The 18369-nt window shown below is 45.3% G+C and overlaps 1 protein-coding gene across 1 annotated transcript in view; it reads left to right on the top strand.

Moving 5' to 3' along the window:
• Positions 1 to 3717: 3717 nt before the first annotated feature.
• Positions 3718 to 18369, top strand: part of opn3 (opsin 3) — a 19548-nt gene continuing 4896 nt past the window's right edge. The window contains exons 1-2 of the mRNA XM_070888678.1: positions 3718 to 4032; positions 12254 to 12573. Coding sequence (XP_070744779.1) covers positions 3723 to 4032; positions 12254 to 12573 — 630 coding nt within the window. The 5' untranslated portion in view covers positions 3718 to 3722. The remainder of the gene's footprint in view (positions 4033 to 12253; positions 12574 to 18369) is intronic.

Genomic DNA, 18369 nt, shown 5'->3' with positions numbered 1-18369 from the left:
GCTGAAGTTGCATGTTCAGCCATGAACTCATTGAATGGCGGTGCAGGCTAGAAGGGCCAAATGGCCTACTCCTGCACCTATTTTCTATGTTTCTATGGACCGGGTAGGCCTGCGACTCAAGAAGTCTAAATGCATGTTCTTAGCTCCCGAGGTTGAGTTTCTGGGCAGGAGGGTTGCTGCAGATGGGATTCGGCCCACCAAATCCAAAACAGAGGTGAATCGACGAGCACCAAGGCCCTGCAACACATCGGAGCTACGTTCATTCGTGGGACTGTTGAACTATTTCGGGAACTTTCTGCCGAACTTGAGCACGTTGTTGGAGCCACTACATGTGCTCTTGCATACGGGTTGCGATTGGTTTTGGGGAGACTGTCAGGAATGGGCTTTTGATCGGCCGCAAAACCTACTGTGTTCAAACAAGCTGATGACCCTGTACGACCCTTGAAAAAGTTTAGTTCTGACATGTGATGCATCGTCCTATGGGGTTGGGTGTGTGTTGCAGCACGGTAATGCTGAGGGTCAGCTACAACCTGTGGCTTATGCCTCCAGGTCGTGCTCTCAAGCAGAACGGGGCTATGGGATGGTTGAGAAGGAAGCGCTTGCATGTGTCTATGGTGTAAAGAAAATGCATCAGTATCTCTTTGGTAGGAAGTTTGAATTAGAGACGGACCATAAGCCACTCACATCCCTGTTGTCAGACAGCAAGGCTGTCAATGCCAATGCATCAGCTCGCATACAGCGATGGGCTCTCACGCTAGCGGCCTATGACTACTCCATCCAGCACCGGCCCAGTACTGAAAATTGCGCTGACGCGCTCAGCAGTCTTCCACTGGCCACCACTGAGGTGGCAGCTGAGCAAAGCGCTGAGATGGTCATGGCTGTCGATGCCTTTGACTGTGCAGGTTCCCCCAACACAGCCCGCCAGATCAAAATCTGGACAAACAGGGATCCCCTCCTATCCCTGATTAAGAAATGTGTCCTGACTGGGGATTGGGCGCCCACACACGGAGCATACCCTGAGGAGGTCAGACCGTTCCACAGACTGATGGATGAGCTCTCCATCCAAGCTGACTGCCTACTATGGGGCATCTGGGTAGTCATGTCCCAGAAGGGCAGAGAGGCGTTCATCAGGGAACTCCACAGCGAGCACCCAGGCATTGTGATGATGAAGGCCATTGCCCGGTCACACGTTTGGTGGCTCGGAGTTGACTCAGACTTGGAACACTGTGTTCGCAGGTGCACGACATGTGCCCAGCTGGGCAATGCCCCCAGGGAGGCCCCGCTCAGCCCATGGCCCTGGCCCACCAAGCCATGGTCACGCATTCACATTGACCATGCGGGTCCGTTCATGGGGAAGATGTTCCTTATCATTGTAGATGCGTACTCAAAATGGATCGAATGCATCATCCTGAATTCATGCACGTCATCCATCACCATGGAAAGCCTACATGCGATCTTTGCAACCCATGGCTTGCCGGACATCCTGGTTAGTGATAATGGCCCGTGTTTCACGAGCTATGAATTCCGAGAGTTTATGTCGGGCAATGGCATCAACCACGTCAGGACTGCGCCGTGCAAGCCGGCCTCCAATGGCCAGGCAGAACGTGCAGTCCAAAGCGTTAAGCAAGGGATGTTCAGGATTCAAGGACCCTCCCTACAATGCCTGCCTATTGCGCCTCCTGCTGGCCTATAGGTCCCGCCCGCACTCACTCACGGCGGTTCCGCCCGCAGAGCTACTCATGAAACGGACACTCAAAACTTGGTTGTCCCTCATCCACCCAGTCCTGACCAACATAGTTGAGGGCAAGCATAAGGCACAAAACGAATACCATGACCGTAATTCGAGGGGGAGATGTATAGAAATAAATGATCCTGTATTCGTCCTCAATCACGCCATGGGGCCCAAATGGCTCGAGGGTACCGTAATTGACAAAGAAGGGAATAGGGTCATTGTGGTAAAACTCAACAATGGCCAGATATACCGTAAGCATCTGGACCAAGTAAAGAAAGGTTCAGCAATGACACGGAGGAACCTGAAGACGACCATGAAATGGAGCTCACACTACCGCCAGTGAATGTGGAACAAAAGCAATCAGAGGAATGCACAGTTTCTGAGGTCAGCCCGAACAGGCCGGAATCACCACAGGTGACAGACACTCACGTCCGTGTCCAACAAGCAGAGCCCCAACTGCGGCGCTCCACGAGGGAGCACAGACCACTTGAAAGACTAAACCTATGATCCCAATAAGACGTTGGGGGGGGGGGGGGGGGGGAAGGTGATGTCATGTTTGTAACTACAATGTAACACCACTGTATTACTGTACACACTCAACACAGATGCACACCTTGACCACAGAGGGTGAACTTGTGGGAGACACTCCTTACCTGATCAAAGGGAGGTCCCTCGCAAGGTCATCACTTCTGGAGTCCTGTAATAAAGAGTTAAGGTCACTGAGTGGCCTTGTCCCTGGAATGTGCCTCGTGTGGTTTCATGCTGTAGAGTAAGGACTTTACAGAAGGGGTGCTTTTCCTTATACTGGGACTGAAGCTAATGTTTGGTGCGGCTTGATGCTGACACGAATGGAGTTGGAGGTTCCTGCTATATTCAGCCATGTGATCTGAACAGCAGCTGACTGCATTTGTTTGGCTTTCCGTTGGTGACACTGGGCAACCCGGTGTCCTCTAATGTATTACTTGTGAAAAGGATACAAATTTATTGGAAATCAGATCCAGTGAAGAGAAACACCTATTTTCAGCGTTATTAAACAGATCAATTACTTCTCGAGATGCTATATTTCAATTTTAAAATGTTACCATTACCCTCTCTCTGCCTTTAATAATTTTTGTTGTAAATGTTAATGTTTTACCTAAAAGTCTTATTTTGAATGAGAACCAAAAGGGCAACAGAGCAGATTTTCAAAAATATTTTGAGCTGTTCCTTCGATTTCCCTTTTTTATTGATCGTTTCTTCTGACTACTTATTGTGAATTGGATTTTTCATATGCACTTACATTTTTCATTAGAAGTTCATGTTCCCACTTTTGAATAATACCATCCCTATCTGTTCAACCCTGATTAGATAATTCATAACAAGCAACCAATCACGGGCAAGTGTAATTTTCATATAAGGATATGGGATGGCGGAAGGGCAGGTAGACAAAGACATGCACAAGAATCAAATGTCTGTGTTGAAAGGGAATTTAATAAACTATTCCAGAAAATGTGTTCAGATTGTCTGTTTTGACACCAGGGAAGTTATTCTGCAACTGCCAATTAACAGCTCAATCACTCATTGTTAACCGCCCAGGGTCACTTTACCAACGCCAGGTATTTTGCCGGTGTGTTATGTGCATGTTCATGCAGCGTTCCCAACAACAAAAAATGTTCACAATATTAAAGAAGCTTAAAAATATATTACTGAAAAGTGAACATTTCTATTTTTTTTTAAATGGCACATTCTATTTGCTTTCTTGGGCAAATTGCAAATCGAGTATGGCAGTCAGCAGAGCTCCACTCCTACCCCGGGTGACGTGGGAAGTGCATGACTTTAAAAAAAAAAGCAGGGATGGCACTAAACCGATTTCGCACGGCGGCAGGTTTGCGCTGCCTGTGATCGAATTACAGATCCCCCAGCAGGTTGGCAACAACTCACTTCCTGAATCCTCCTGGAGTTGATGTCCGCAGCGATCAGGCAGCATGTCGGAGCCGGACAGCGGGCAGCGATGAATGCAGCCAATAGCACCGACACACGGGAGGAGAGCCTCTTCAGCCCCAGCACCTACAAACTTCTGGCCGGCATCATCGGCACGATCGGTGTGGTGGGCTTCTGTAACAATCTCCTGATGTTGGTGCTGTACTGCAAATTCAAGAGGCTGAGGACCCCCACCAACCTTTTCCTGGTGAATATCAGCATCAGCGACTTGCTGCTGTCGGTCTTTGGAGTTATTTTCACCTTTGTGTCTTGCATAAAAGGACGATGGGTTTGGGACTCTGCAGCTTGTGTGTGGGACGGGTTCAGTAACTCTCTGTTTGGTGAGTACAAAGCCGAACGATGGATTCGCCCGCGGGCAAAGTCCATTGCACAATTCTACCCCGGTGTGTGGGATATTTTCACAAAATGTACGGCTAGCAACACATAAAATAGTGGGACTCTGTGGGGAGAAGATGTCGCCGCGAAGTGTTCACCAACAGATCTGAATTTGGTTTTTTTTAACAAAAACAGGAAATGCTGCAAACACTCGGCAGGACAGGCAGCCCCTGTGGAGAGAGAACCTGGAGTTCACGTTTCAGGGCCATCGGCTTCCATCAGCAACACTGCTGCTGTTGGTTTGGTGAATTATAAAGCTGTGCTGGTGAAGGCTCGTTTCTTCAGGGGCTTGGGATACCACGAGCTCTCCCGGAATGGGATGGAATTGGGATTTATGTTAAATGCTCTGTCATCCGTTCACAATTTCAGTCATTATATTACTGTTGTTGTAATTGGTGTTGTTTCTGTTCCTCTCTCCCGTTCCAAATCAAGACACCATGTTGGAGTTTTTCATGAGTATCATGATTTATTCATTTGCATTTTGGACATGTTCACTGCATGCAGATTAGACAAGAGTAGTTCACTTTTAGTATATTTTGAAGTCTCTTCGTCTTTCATTCTGCAGAAAAGGAATATTGATTCTGCAAAAGTTGAGCAAACAGACTATGTAGTTTTTAACTCTGATTACAAATGTCCCAATAGGAAGTAATAGTGGTCAATTGCTTAAGTTTGCTGCTGGGGCTTGGGGGCGGGGGAAACAGATAATGGGATCTTTGCTACAGTGCTGGTTTGCTACATTTAGAATCCGCATCTTCCAGACCTTCCATGGATACTGCTGTTCCTCATCCTAGTCCATCATCAGGCCTCTGGGGAGAAAAACATTGGAACATTCTGTGGCTTTTAGCATACAATTATAATTTTGACAATCACCTCTGGGATTTATTGTAACATTTCTCCCCAAAGACCAGTCCCAGGATCACCTTGGCACTCGGAATGTCTGTCCAATTTGTTGTAATGTGGCGCTTGTGCATATGTCTCATTGGGTGATTGCATTATTTGGCCCGTATCTCTTGGGAGCCATTCAGCCAGCCATCCTTCTGCTTCAAAGAGCTATGTCATGTTTAATTGACTCCGAATGAAGGAGTCGTTCACCTTCCTTCCCCAGTCCAGGAACTTTTGTTTGGCATGCATTATTTTCTGTTGGGGTATTGCAAACATTTGCAAATTGATAAAATAACAGCTGTTCTTTTAGGTCTATGATTTCTGGTAGTTTCAGAATGGCTGTATGCAGTGATATTGTACATTGTGTGTGTGAGGGGGGGACACAATTTTGGGAAAAAACTTTAGTTAATTCTGCTGCTGTTGATCATTGTTAATTATATAGTTTAGTGCATGGTGAAGCAGGGATTTAGCTACCTCTTAGAGCAATGGTCAGAAAAGCAACTAATTCCTGTGGGTGCCTGAAAATTTTTGACATAAAAAATGAGGGCAGTGGTGACATTCACTGCTACTGGTAGTGCAATATGAATGGTATTTTTGGACTAGATTGCCCACTGTAGTTACAGCTTCCCTGTTAAGTCTGACCTTTTGTAATGGACCTCCCTCCTGCCCGGATTTGTTGCTGTCAACCTGTTGATTGTGGGTTTTATGCCACACACGTCCTCAACTACTGGGCCACCCTTCCATACCTGCACCTGCTGTACCCAGTAATGACTACCAGGTGCATGCCCAGGTGTAGTAGAGCGTACACAGTCTGTGAAAGAGTGGCATTTTTGGGTTGACTAGGCTGTTCTCCTTCCATATATTATGTTGTGCAGACTGCTGCAAGTATGGTTCTGATGGCATGAGCTGCTGCTGTTCTTAGCATTACAACATTACAAGGACACCCTCAAAGCCTCCCTGATAAAGTGCAACATCCCCACTGACACCTAGAAGTCCCTGGCCAAAGACCGCCTTAAGTGGAGGAAGTGCATCCGGGAGGGCGCTAAGCTCCTCGAATCTCTTAGCTGAGAGCATGCAGAAAACAAGCGCAGGCTACGGAAAGAGCATACGGCAAACCAGACTCCTCACTCACCCTTTCCCCCAACCACTATCTGTCCCACCAGTGACAGAGACTGTGGTTCTCGTATTGGACTGTACAGCCACCTAAGAACTCATGTTAAGAGTGGAAGCAAGTCTTCCTCGATTCCAAGGGACTGCCTATGATGACGACATTATTGTCTTAAAAGAACTGTAAACTTTATTTTAATGGTGTCAGAAGCAACGCAAAGACATCAAAAATCAATACAACACTTAAATGTTACTCCTCCATTGATCTCTGGGTTATAGCTATGATTTACAATTGCCTATCTGGCATTAAGACCTGGATAAATTGAAATTTCCTCCAGCCAAATTGAAGTTCCTGGCAGCACCTTATGTGCCTTTGGCCTTAACATTCCTGGCAGTAACTTCAAGTAGAAATTAGTTAACTTCCTTCTCCACTTCAATTCTGATAACAAGACTACTTTCTTCCAAATCTCTAATATTGCCTGCCTCCACACCTGTCTTGTCCCCACCACTGCCAAAACCAGATCCTTGTTTTTATTACCTCTCAGGCTTTACCAATACCTCCTAGCTGGCATCCATCCTGCACAAATTATGACTCGGTCAGAATTCCCTAGCCCTGGCCCTGACCTGCCCAATGTCCTGCACTTCCATCAGCCTTGATCCTGCCAAGTTTGACTGGCTCCTTGTGCCTCTGAAGATCCTCATTTTTTAATTTCGAGCCCCTTCATGCCCTTGCTGTGCTCTACCCCAGCAATTTACTCCATATACCCTCTACTCCTCCAAAGCCAATTTACTCATGGGCCTTGAATTTTCTTCTCTATATGTCAAGGATGCCATTGTTGCACCTGAAAGTCACCACTTAGTAGCAGAGGGAATTGCACACAAGTTTCCTGGGGTAAGTTATTATAAATGTTCTTGGTGCAACTCTGGTGTAACTTGAGTGCAAAAACTTTGTAAATTGTTGACTCCACCCAGGAAGCTGCCATGCAACAACAATGCAACTTCCAACTTCCTCACACCCAGGGCTGATCAACAGTGCAGAAAGAAGTGAGGACACTTCACGAAGGTAGCGTGTCACCACACACTCTCTTTCCTCCCTGGGCATCACCACATGCTTCACCCTCAAAGCAACGCTACTACCTGGGTTAGGGTGCAAGCACTATTTGCCTTGCACAACCCTAAAACACCTTCCGCCACTTTAATATCCCCACATCTCTCACTTCACCCCTCCCATCACAATTGGCGCATGTTTCTTGACTGGCAATCTTATTCTCGCATGCAACTTTCAACCCCCTTGGCTTGCAATAAATTACATGTTAGTTTTGAAATACCTGTCTTGTGATTTATTTATGAATATTACGGGAAGTCAGAAAATAGACTATTCAGTGTGGCCATCGTAGATAAGGATTCCTGGCAAGATGCTGCAGGACCAAACCGATCTGGTTTAGAGTCCTCTGGTAGGGTGTGTAAGAGAATGTATTGGTGATGTGCTGCAGAATATGCCTCTTGCTGCAGCAAGTGAGGATACAGCCAGCTTTCCATCACAGACAAACAGGATATCCTGGGGATTGGAACCTCTTTCTATTCACATACATCAGCAGCTGTTCAGTTGGTGCCTTTAGTGCCACGTGCATGCTATCATGGCATCCTGCACCCTGGACAATTCAGTTATGCTGTGGAAGTCCCTGGCTCTGTGCCTCTGCTGCCTGAGAGTGATATCAAAGTGGATGAGCACGTCTACTCTGTGAAAGAGGGAGTCTGTCACCTGTCTGATACATGACTTGACACCTCATTGGTTTATGTTGCACTTGTCACCTGTGGCAACCTGGAAGAAATCGGAGCCACAGAAGTTGAAGGTTGCTGTCCCTTTCATTGCCACATGATGAAGTTGGCAGAGATGCCCAGTTAGATGTCCTTGGAGAGGCACGGCCATCGGATGCGCAGCTTCTCAGAGAGGTCCTTGTAGGACTGCTGGCTTGTACTTATGTTGGGGAGGGTTGTACAAGAACTGTCACCAAGCTCATGGTCTACAGGGCTCTAGTTATACCTGCCCTCCTGTATGGCTCAGCGACATGGACCATGTACAATAGACACTTCTCCAGCAACTTGAGGTATCACCAACAATGTCTCCAAGATCCTACAAATCCCCATGGGAGGACAGGCGCACCAACATCAGCGTCCTCATTCTGGCTAACATCCCCAGCATTGAAGCACTGACCACACTCGATCAGCTCCACTGGGCAGGCCACATAGTCCGCATGCCAGACACGAGACTCCGAAAGCAAGTGCTCTACTCGGAGCTCCTTCATGGCAAACGAGCCAATGGTGGGCAGCGGAAATGCTACAAGGACACCCTCAAAACCTCTCTGATAAAGTGCGCCATCCCCACTGACACCTGGGAGTCCCTGGCCCAAGACCGTCCTAAGTGGAGGAAGTGCATCCGAGAGGGCGCTGAGCACCTCGAGTCTCAACATCGAGAGCATGCAGAAATCAAGCGCAGGCAGCGGAAAGAGCATGCGGCAAACCAGTCCCACCCACCCCTCCACTCAATGACTGTCACAGGTGGGACAGATAGAATCTGTGGCTCTCGTATTGGACTGTTCAACCACCAAAGAACTCACTTCAGGAGTGGAAGCAAGTCTTCCTCGATTCCGAGGGAGTGCCTATGATGATGTACCAGGTGGACTCTGCCTCTGTCCTCTGCCATTTTGCATGCTTCTCCTGGCCTGACAAGCCACCATTATGATAGCTTAGTGTTAAATGCCCATGGAGAAATCCACCCATTGTCCAAAGTCAATTTGTGTTTGGGATTGGGGATCCAAGACATCGGGATCCCAATTTTTCTTTTCTGGGAAGAGAAGACAGCACTACAGCAAAATGAAGTGCAGATATCTGTGACTTAAAACAAAAAACGTGATGGAAAGATTTAAAAAAATAATTCCTCAAAACCGTAATGAGTAAATGAAGTTAGTGCTCTCTTCAGCTCACCAACTCCTGACTTGCACTTGTCTGAAGTGCTAGGGGGAGCTGTTGCACTATGTTTTCTTGGATGTAAAATTGCAATGATAGGCCTGTGTTTCTCATGGAGAGCACTGTCTTGGGAGAGTCCTTGAAGCTCTGTGAAGTTGGGAGGAACTTGGTATTTTTATAGAAATGTTTTACATAGACTGGAACACTTTTTTTATATCGGGCACGCTGCAAAGAATTAATATTCAGATTATCTTGCATAAAGGCAAAATACTGCAGATGCTGGAAATCTGAAATATAAACAGAAAATGATGGAAATACTCAGCAGGTTGGGCAGCATATGTGGAGAGAAAAACAGAGTTGGAGTTTCAACACTTTTTTAATGTAGTAAAACATCTCCAGGTGCTTCACAAGAGCATTATCAAACAACATTTGACACTGAGCCACATAAGGGGATACAGATTTAACCAGTTTTAAGCAAGTACAGAGGCAGGGAAAGGGGATTGGAGGAAAGAACAAAACATGGGGTCTGTGATGGGGTGGAAGTCAGAAGAGATTAAATGACAAGAGATGATGGTGCAAGGCAAAAGCGGGTGGTAATGGGACAAGTAAAGAAACAAAAGATATGTTTTCGAGGAGGTGTAAAAAGCAACAACGGAATCATTACCAGCACCTGCTGCCTGAAAAAACGGGAGCAGTGGTTATGATCTGAAATTGTTGAACTCTATGTTGAGTCTGGAAGGTTGTAAAATGCCTAGTCGAAACCTTCTGGACTCCACATCACATTCGACCATACTGAAATGCACAGTAAGTCTGTCGGCATCTGAAGAGAAAGTAACAGTTTGCTTATTGGGCATAGCCTCATCAGTACAGGAATCTGAAAGATAATTGGGACATTTTTTAATCCAACGAACAAGTTTTTAAAAAAAAAAGGGGGGAGGAAGAGCGGCAATGATCGATCCATTATTTCCCCTTCTCCTCGCATCCTTTAAAGGACTCCCCAATATTTCAGTTCTGATGAGGTTTTATACCTGAAATGCTGAACTGTCTCTTTGTAGATCCTGATGGATTTACAAACATTTCCAGTATTTTGATTCTAATATAGAAGGGAAATACTTTTGAGCAGCATCTATAGCATTAAAACAATGCTGTCAATTTTTTTTAAACTTCTATAATTTTTACATTTTGCTAAAAGCATCCTTTTTTTATAATTTTCAAAATAATTTTGTTGTATATGACTCTTGAGAGGCATACAGTAACACCACTGTGCTTAGCTACAGAAATCCTTTTTGTTTTCCGGTTTCTAACTTTGAAATGTCCACATGATAGGATGCTGCATTAATAAATTCACACATCATAGTAACCCTCTTTGTCTTGACAGGAATTTTTTGCATTTCTGCATTTTTTTGATGCTTAAATACAATGGGAACCCAGTGAGAGGCAAGGAGGAAACTAAACTACTCTGCCCTCTTGTGGTGACAGCATTATTATTTTCATTCTTTTATATATTGAGGCAGATTTTGCGGTCGGCGGCGTACCTACGGACCAAGTCACCAGTATCCGACTAGAATACGAACTTGCTGTTTGACGTTGCATACTGGAGGGCAGCATAATGGCCCACAGGCACCTGACCCGCCGAATCCACTCACCGAACGGGCCGGGTCAATAATGACGCATCGTACAGTGACGTTAAAATGTCAGGAAATAAGATATAAATATATAGTTAGGTTTAACATTTCATTCTTTGGGATTTAGTGTAGGTTGAATTCAGATTGCCCCACACAAGAAAAAAACTGGCAAAATGACAGCACCAAGCTTCAACATCAGGCTTTCAATAAAATGTGTAGCCAAAACAAGATAATAAAAAAAGCTCTTTGCAATTCTACGATGCTCCCAAGTAAATTATTCAAACGGAGCTTGGGTGCTTCCATCTGTTGTACTGTTCCAATTTCACTTTTATGTGAGCTAAAAACATACCAAACGCTACTTTGGATCTTTTGAGGTATCCACTTACGCTGATGCAAACAGGCCCTGTGCCTGCTTCCATCAGCCGTTTAAAAAAAAAAAAAAAAAATTACGTAGTTGGTGGACAATGAGCCCAACTCTGCGCCAGCAATTGGGATTTCCAAGGCGGAGCAGATGACCTGTCCAGTCGTAACTTGACAGATCGCAAGTTCAGGATTTAGCATATGCGGAAATCCTGAACTTGAGATCCATTTCAAAGGCGGTATGACGGCATACTCGGAGTACACCATCAACTGCAAATGTTGGCCTGTTGGGTTCAATAGATAGGAAATTCAGAGCCAATAATTTCCTCTGTCTCCAACGCTGTAACTTAGGCAGAAATGCCTTGGAAACCCCGTTTCAAGTGGTAGGTGGAGCAGATACAGCTACAAGAAAGTTCTCAGCTAATGTCTTCTTAATTGACAGTGATTGGCATTGTCGGGGGTGGGGGGGGAGGAAAGAAAGAGGACAGCTGTTCTTTTCATGCCTGCACTGACTGAGCTGGCTTTGCAATGCAATGTGAGGTCACCTCATAAATATTGACTCCAAGAGCACATCGCATGACACGACGGCCAGCACAACTGTTTTTAAATCTTTGTACTCAGGATGTTATCGATGCTGGCAAGGCAGCATTGATTGCCCATCCCCAGTTGCCCTGAGAAGAGGGTAGGTCTGCCATGAACTGTGAGTTCTTGTTCTGATGGTGCTCCCATGGTGGTGTGGGATATGCATATCCAGCAACCCTTAAAGGACCTGGCTCTCAATTCCAAAAATAAAAAGTCAGCAAATTTTCAAGAGGTACTGATAAGTTTATAGAAGATACCAAGCTTGAAAGCCTCCTGGGGTCACTTGGTTTCTTCCAAGAAGGCCAATCTTTTATCCCCTCCAAAATAGTATGTTAAATTAACTGCTATTTCCTATAAACTGCCGCTGAAGGCTTGAGAGAATCAGGATTAGTGTTATATGGGGGAAGAGTCAGCCTCACGATACTATACGGGGAGGGGAGGGGTAAGATTTACAACTTCTTCTCCTGGATAAATCAGTTCGAAAGGCCAAGACCCACAGCGGAGGTCACCAAGATAGAAGAGGAGAGAGAACCACATAGTCCAAGGAGTAGGACTTGGTTGATGCCAACATTTTAAATGCTTGTAGATAATCTACAGAGAACAAGAATAATTTACTTTATCCATATGTCATTTAACATCACAGGAATTTCGTCAATAATGTCACTGACCGTCCTAGCATACGAGCGCTACATCCGGGTGGTGAATGCAACAGCGATTGACTTTGCCTGGGCTTGGCGTGCCATCACCTATATCTGGCTCTACTCACTAGCTTGGACTGGAGCACCATTAATTGGCTGGAACAGATACACTCTGGAGCTGCACAGACTGGGCTGCTCGGTGAACTGGAACTCCAGAAACCCCAGCGATACCTCTTTTATCCTCTTTTTGTTCCTGGGCTGCCTGCTTGTCCCTGTAGGTGTCATAGCTTACTGCTATGGAAATATTTTATATACTATAAGGATGGTAAGTAAAATCAGTTACTACTTATCTACAAAGTGTGAGATTGTATGTAAGGGAACATTCAAGGTAAACTCTGCAGAATGCTGGCACAATTTCAACCAGCCGCAATGATGCTGGCTGCCTCAGGGCAAACCAATCTTAGAGAGGGACGTAAGAACATAAGAATTAAGTGCAGGAGTAGGCCATTCGGCCCCTTGAGCCTGCTCTGCCATTCAGTAAGATCATGGCTGATCTTCTATCTCAACTCCACTTTCCTGCAGTATCCCCATATCCCTTAATATCCAAAAATCTACCGATCTCTGTCTTGAATATACTCAAAGACTGAGCCTCCATAGCCTTCTGGGGCAGAGAATTCCAAAGATTCACCACCCTCTCAGTGAAAAAGTTTCTCCTCCTCTCAGTCCTAAATAGCTGACCCCTTATTTTGAGTCTGTGACCCCTGGTTCTAGACTCCCCAGCCAAGGGAAACATCCTCCCTGCATCTACCCTGTCAAGCCCTGTAAGAATTTTGTATGTTTCAATGAAATCACCTGTCATTTTTCTAAACTCTAGAGAATATAGGCCTAGCCTACTCAATCGCTCCTCACAGGACAAGCCCCCCATCCCAGGAATCAGTCTGGTGAACCTTCATTGCACTCCCCCAATGGCAAGTATATCCTGTACACAATACTTCAGGTGTAGTCTCTTCAGGGCCCTATATAATTGCAGTAAGACGTCTCTACTCTTATATTCAAATCCTCTTGTAATAAAGGCCAACATTCCATTTACTTTCTAATTGCTTGCTGTACCTGCATGTTAACTTTCAGTGATTCGTGTACAAGGACACCCAGGTCCCTCTGAAAGCCAACATTTCCCAATCTCTCACCATTTAAAAAAAAAAAATACACTGCTTTTCTATTTTTCCTACCAAAGTGGATAACTTCACATTTCTTGACATTATATTCCATTTGCCATGTTCTTGCCCACTCACTTAGCCTGTCTATATCCCCTTGAAGTCTCTTTGCATCCTCCTCGCAACTTGCATTCCCACCTAGCTTTGTATCATCAGCAAACTTGGATATATTACATTTGATCCCTTCATCTAAATCATTGTATAGATTGTGACTAGCTGGGGCCCAAGCACCAATCCTTGTGGCATACTACTAGTTACAGCCTGCCATCCCAAAAATGACCCGGTTATTCCTACTCTCTGTTTTCTGTCCTTAAACTAATCCTCAATCCATGCTAGTATATTACCCCAATCCCATGAACACTAATTTGGTTTAAAAACCTCTTGTGTGGCACCTTCTGAAAATCCAAATACACCACATCCACTGTCCCCCCTCCACTTATCTATTCTGCTAGTAACAACGTCAAAAATCTCTAACAGATTTGTCAAATATGATTTCCCTTTCATGAATCCGTGTTGACTCTGCCTAATTCTATTATTTTCTAAGTGCCCTGTTACCACTTGCTCAATAATAGATTCTAGCATTTTCACTGCTACAGATATCAGGCTAACTGGTCTGTAGTTCCCCGTTTTCTCTCTCCGTCCTTTCTTAAATGGTGGGGTTACATTAGCTGCTTTCCAATCTGCGGGAACTGTTCTAGAATCTTTTGACCTCCGTATGCATTGGGTCCCTTATTTGCAAAGAATCTAATGCCTGCTTCAGGCATGGGTAAAGGGCACCTCTTGTTTGACCTTGCCCAATATGGCAAACTGTGCACTTCAGCCAGAAATGTACATGTGTGTCGACATAGTGCCTGAAAGAGAGGCAAAACACAGCCCAGGTTCTAGGCCGTTATATTATGATTACCACAACGGGAAGAAAATTTGGCAAATCTATCTCATCCTTATCATGGGTGACTTTAATATGCATATAGATTGGGCTAACCAAACTGGAAACAATACGGTGGAGGAGGATTTCCTGGAGTGCATAAGGGATGGTTTCTAGACCAATATGTCGAGGAACCAACTAGGGGGGAGACCATCTTAGACTGGGTGTTGTGTAATGAGAGAGGATTAATTAGCAATCTCGTTGTGCGAGGCCCCTTCAGGAAGTGTGACCATAATATGGTGGAATTCTACATTAGGAGGGAGAAGGAACCGTTAATTCAGAGACCATGGTCCAGAACTTAAAGAAGGGTAACTTTGAAGGTATGAGGCACGAATTGGCTAGGATAGATTGGCGAATGATACTTAAGGGGTTGACAGTGGATGGACAATGGCAGACATTTAGAGACCGCATGGATGAACTACAACAATTGTACATCCCTGTCTGGCGTAAAAATAAAAAAGGGAAGGTGGCTCAACTGTGGCTATCAAGGGAAATCTGGGATAATATTAAAGCCAAGGAAGTGGCATACAAATTGACCAGAAAAAGCAGTGAACCAGGGGACTGAGAAATTTAGAACTCAGCAGAGGAGGACAAAGGGTTTGATTAGGGAAGGGAAAATAGAGTACGAGAGGAAGCTTGCAGGGAACATTAAAATGGACTGCAAAAGCTTCTATAGATATGTAAAGAGAAAAAGGTTAGTAAAGACAAATGTAGGTCCCCTGCAGTCAGAATCAGGGGAAGTCATAACTGGGAACAAAGAAATGGCAGACCAATTGAACAAGCACTTTGGTTCGGTATTCACTAAGGAGGACACAAATAACCTTCCGGATATAAAAGGGGTCAGAGGGTCTAGTAAGAAGGAGGAACTGAGGAAAATCCTTATTAGTCGGGAAATTGTGTTGGGGAAATTGATGGGATTGAAGGCTGATAAATCCCCAGGGCCTGATGGTTTGCATCCCAGAGTACTTAAGGAGGTGACCTTGGAAATAGTGGATGCATTGACAGTCATTTTCCAACATTCCATATACTTTTAAAAAAGGAGGGAGAGAGAGAAAACAGGGAATTATAGACCGGTCAGCCTGACATCGGTCGTGGGTAAAATGATGGAATCAATTATTAAGGATGTCATAGCAGCGCATTTAGAAAGAGGTGACATGATGGGTCCAAGTCAGCATGGATTTGTGAAAGGGAAATCATGCTTGACAAATCTTCTGGAATTTTTTGAGGATGTTTCCAGTAGCGTGGACAAGGGAGAACCAGTTGATGTGGTGTATTTGGACTTTCAGAAGGCTTTCGACAAGGTCCCACACAAGAGATTAATGTGCAAAGTTAAAGCACATGGGATTGGGGGTAGTGTGCTGACGTGGATTGAGAACTGGTTAGCAGACAGGAAGCAAAGAGTAGGAGTAAATGGGGACTTTTCAGAATGGCAGGCAGTGACTAGTGGGGTACCGCAAGGTTCTATGCTGGGGCCCCAGCTGTTTACACTGTACATTAATGATTTAGACGAGGAGATTAAATGTAGTATGTCCAAATTTGCGGAAGACACCAAGTTGGGTGACAGTGTGAGCTGCAAGGAGGATGCTATGAGGCTGCAGAGTGACCTAGATAGGATAGGGGAGTGGGCAAATGCATGGCAGATGAAGTGTAATGTGGATAAATGTGAGGTTATCCACTTTGGTGGTAAAAACAGAGAGACAGACTATTATCTGAATGGTGACAGATTAGAAAAAGGGGAGGTGCAACGAGACCTGGGTGTCAAGGTACATCAGTTATTGAAGGTTGGCATGCAGGTACAGCAGACGGTTAAGAAGGCAAATGGCATGTTGGCCTTCATAGCGAGGGGATTTGAGTACAGGGGCAGGAAGGTGTTACTACAATTGTATAGGGCCTTGGTGAGGCCACACCTGGAGTATTGTGTACAGTTTTGGTCTCCTAACTTGAGGAAGTACATTCTTGCTATTGAGGGAGTGCAGCGAAGGTTCACCAGACTGATTCCTGGGATGGCGGGACTGACATATCAAGAAAGACTGGATCAACTGGGCTTGTATTCACTGGAGTTCAGAAGAATGAGAGGGGATCTCATAGAAACGTTTAAAATTCTGATGGGCTTAGACAGGTTAGATGCAGGAAGAATGTTCCCAATGTTGGGGAAGTCCAGAACCAGGGGTCATAGTGGTAAGGATAAGGGGTAAGCCATTTAGGACCGAGATGAGGAGAAACTTCTTCACCCAGAGAGTGGAATTCTCTATCACAGAAAGTTGTTGAGGCCAATTCACTAAATATATTCAAAAAGGAGTTAGATGTAGTCCTTACTACTAGGGGGATCAAGGGGTATGGCAAGTAAGCATGAATGGGGTACTGAAGTTGCATGTTCAGCCATGAACTCATTGAATGGCGGTGCAGGCTCGAAGGGCCAAATGGCCTACTCCTGCACCTATTTTCTATGTTTCTATGTTTCCATACACACTTACAATTTCTTCCCTCCATCATTTAACTTGTCTTGAATGACTTCTTGCTTCCATGGCCTCATCCAGAAAACCATTCCTGATATTAATCTCTGCTGTGTGAACAAGTGTTTCCTGGCATTAATCCTGAACTACTGGTTTATTGCAAACATCCCTTCATCTTGTTTTCATGGAACAGTAGCATAGTGGTAATGTTACTGGACTAACAATACAGAGGCCTGGACTAATAATCCGGTAATGAGTTCAAATCACACCAAGGCTGGGGAATTTAAATTCAGTTAATTAAATAAATCTGGAAAACAAAGCGAGTGGTGACCATTACTGATTGTCGTTAAAATCTGGTTCACTAATGTCCTTTTTAAGGAAGGAAATCTGCTGTCCTTACCCGGTCTGGCCTATATGTGACTCCAGATCCACAGCAATGTGGTTGACTCTTAACTGCCCTCTGAAATGGCTGAGCAAGCCATTCAAGGGCAATTAGGGATGGGCAATAAATGCAGGCCTTTCCAGCAACGCCCACATCCCATGAACGAATAAAAACAAACCTTTATACCCCTATTAGGTCCTCTCTGAATCATCAACTTTAAATGTGGAAGACTCACAATCTTGCCAATCTTTTGTCAAAACTGAGTCTTGTGCATTCTGCAGCACTTCCAGAACTTGCATGTTTCTCTTCTGGTTAATTTTTAATTAAAATAATAAATAAAAAAGAAGCATTTCCTGATTTTTGATAAGCTGTTTGCAATTCTACTAGAAATACTGAACACAGGAAGTTTTCACAAATCCCATAGTGGTGAATTTTAACCACCTAAAATTGGTGGGTTGAGTCAGTGAGCTGTTTAAAATTGGACCTAACTATTTGGCCGCGATGTCTCTGATTGGTTCTCCATTATTACATGACATATTGCTGATTCCTCCCCTTGGAGGATAAGCCACACCCTAAAGTTCTCTTTCCCCCCCTCTCTCTCTCTCTCTCTCTCTCTCTCTCTCTCTCTTCTCTCTCTCTCTCTCTCTCTCTTCCCCCCCCCCTCTCTCTCTCTCTCTCCCCCCCCCTCTCTCTCTCTCTCTCTCTCTCTCTCTTCCCCCCCCCCTCCTCTCTCTCTCTCTCTCTCTCTCTTCTCTCTCTCTCTCTCTCTTCCTCTCTCTCTCTTCCCCCCCCCCCCTCTCTCTCTCTCTCTCTCTCTCTCTTCCTCTCTCTCTCTCTCTTCCCTCTCTCTCTCTCTCTCTCTCTCTCTTCCCCTCTCTCTCTCTCTCTCTCTTCCCCTCTCTCTCTCTCTCTCTCTTCCCCCTCTCTCTCTCTCTCTCTCTTCCCCCTCTCTCTCTCTCTCTCTCTTCCCCCCCTCTCTCTCTCTCTCTTCCCCCCTCTCTCTCTCTCTCTTCCCCCCCCTCTCTCTCTCTTCTCTCTCCCCCCCACTCTCTCTCTTCCCCCCCCTCTCTCTTCCCCCCCCCTCTCTCTCTTCCCCCCCCCCCTCTCTCTCTTCCCCCCCCCCCTCTCTCTCTTCCCCCCCCCCCTC

Source organism: Pristiophorus japonicus, chromosome 9 (assembly GCF_044704955.1).
Source record: "Pristiophorus japonicus isolate sPriJap1 chromosome 9, sPriJap1.hap1, whole genome shotgun sequence".
In the NCBI taxonomy this organism is placed as follows: domain Eukaryota; kingdom Metazoa; phylum Chordata; class Chondrichthyes; family Pristiophoridae; genus Pristiophorus; species Pristiophorus japonicus.
Note: the sequence above shows the minus strand (reverse complement) of the source record. Positions and strands in the feature narration are given on the sequence as shown.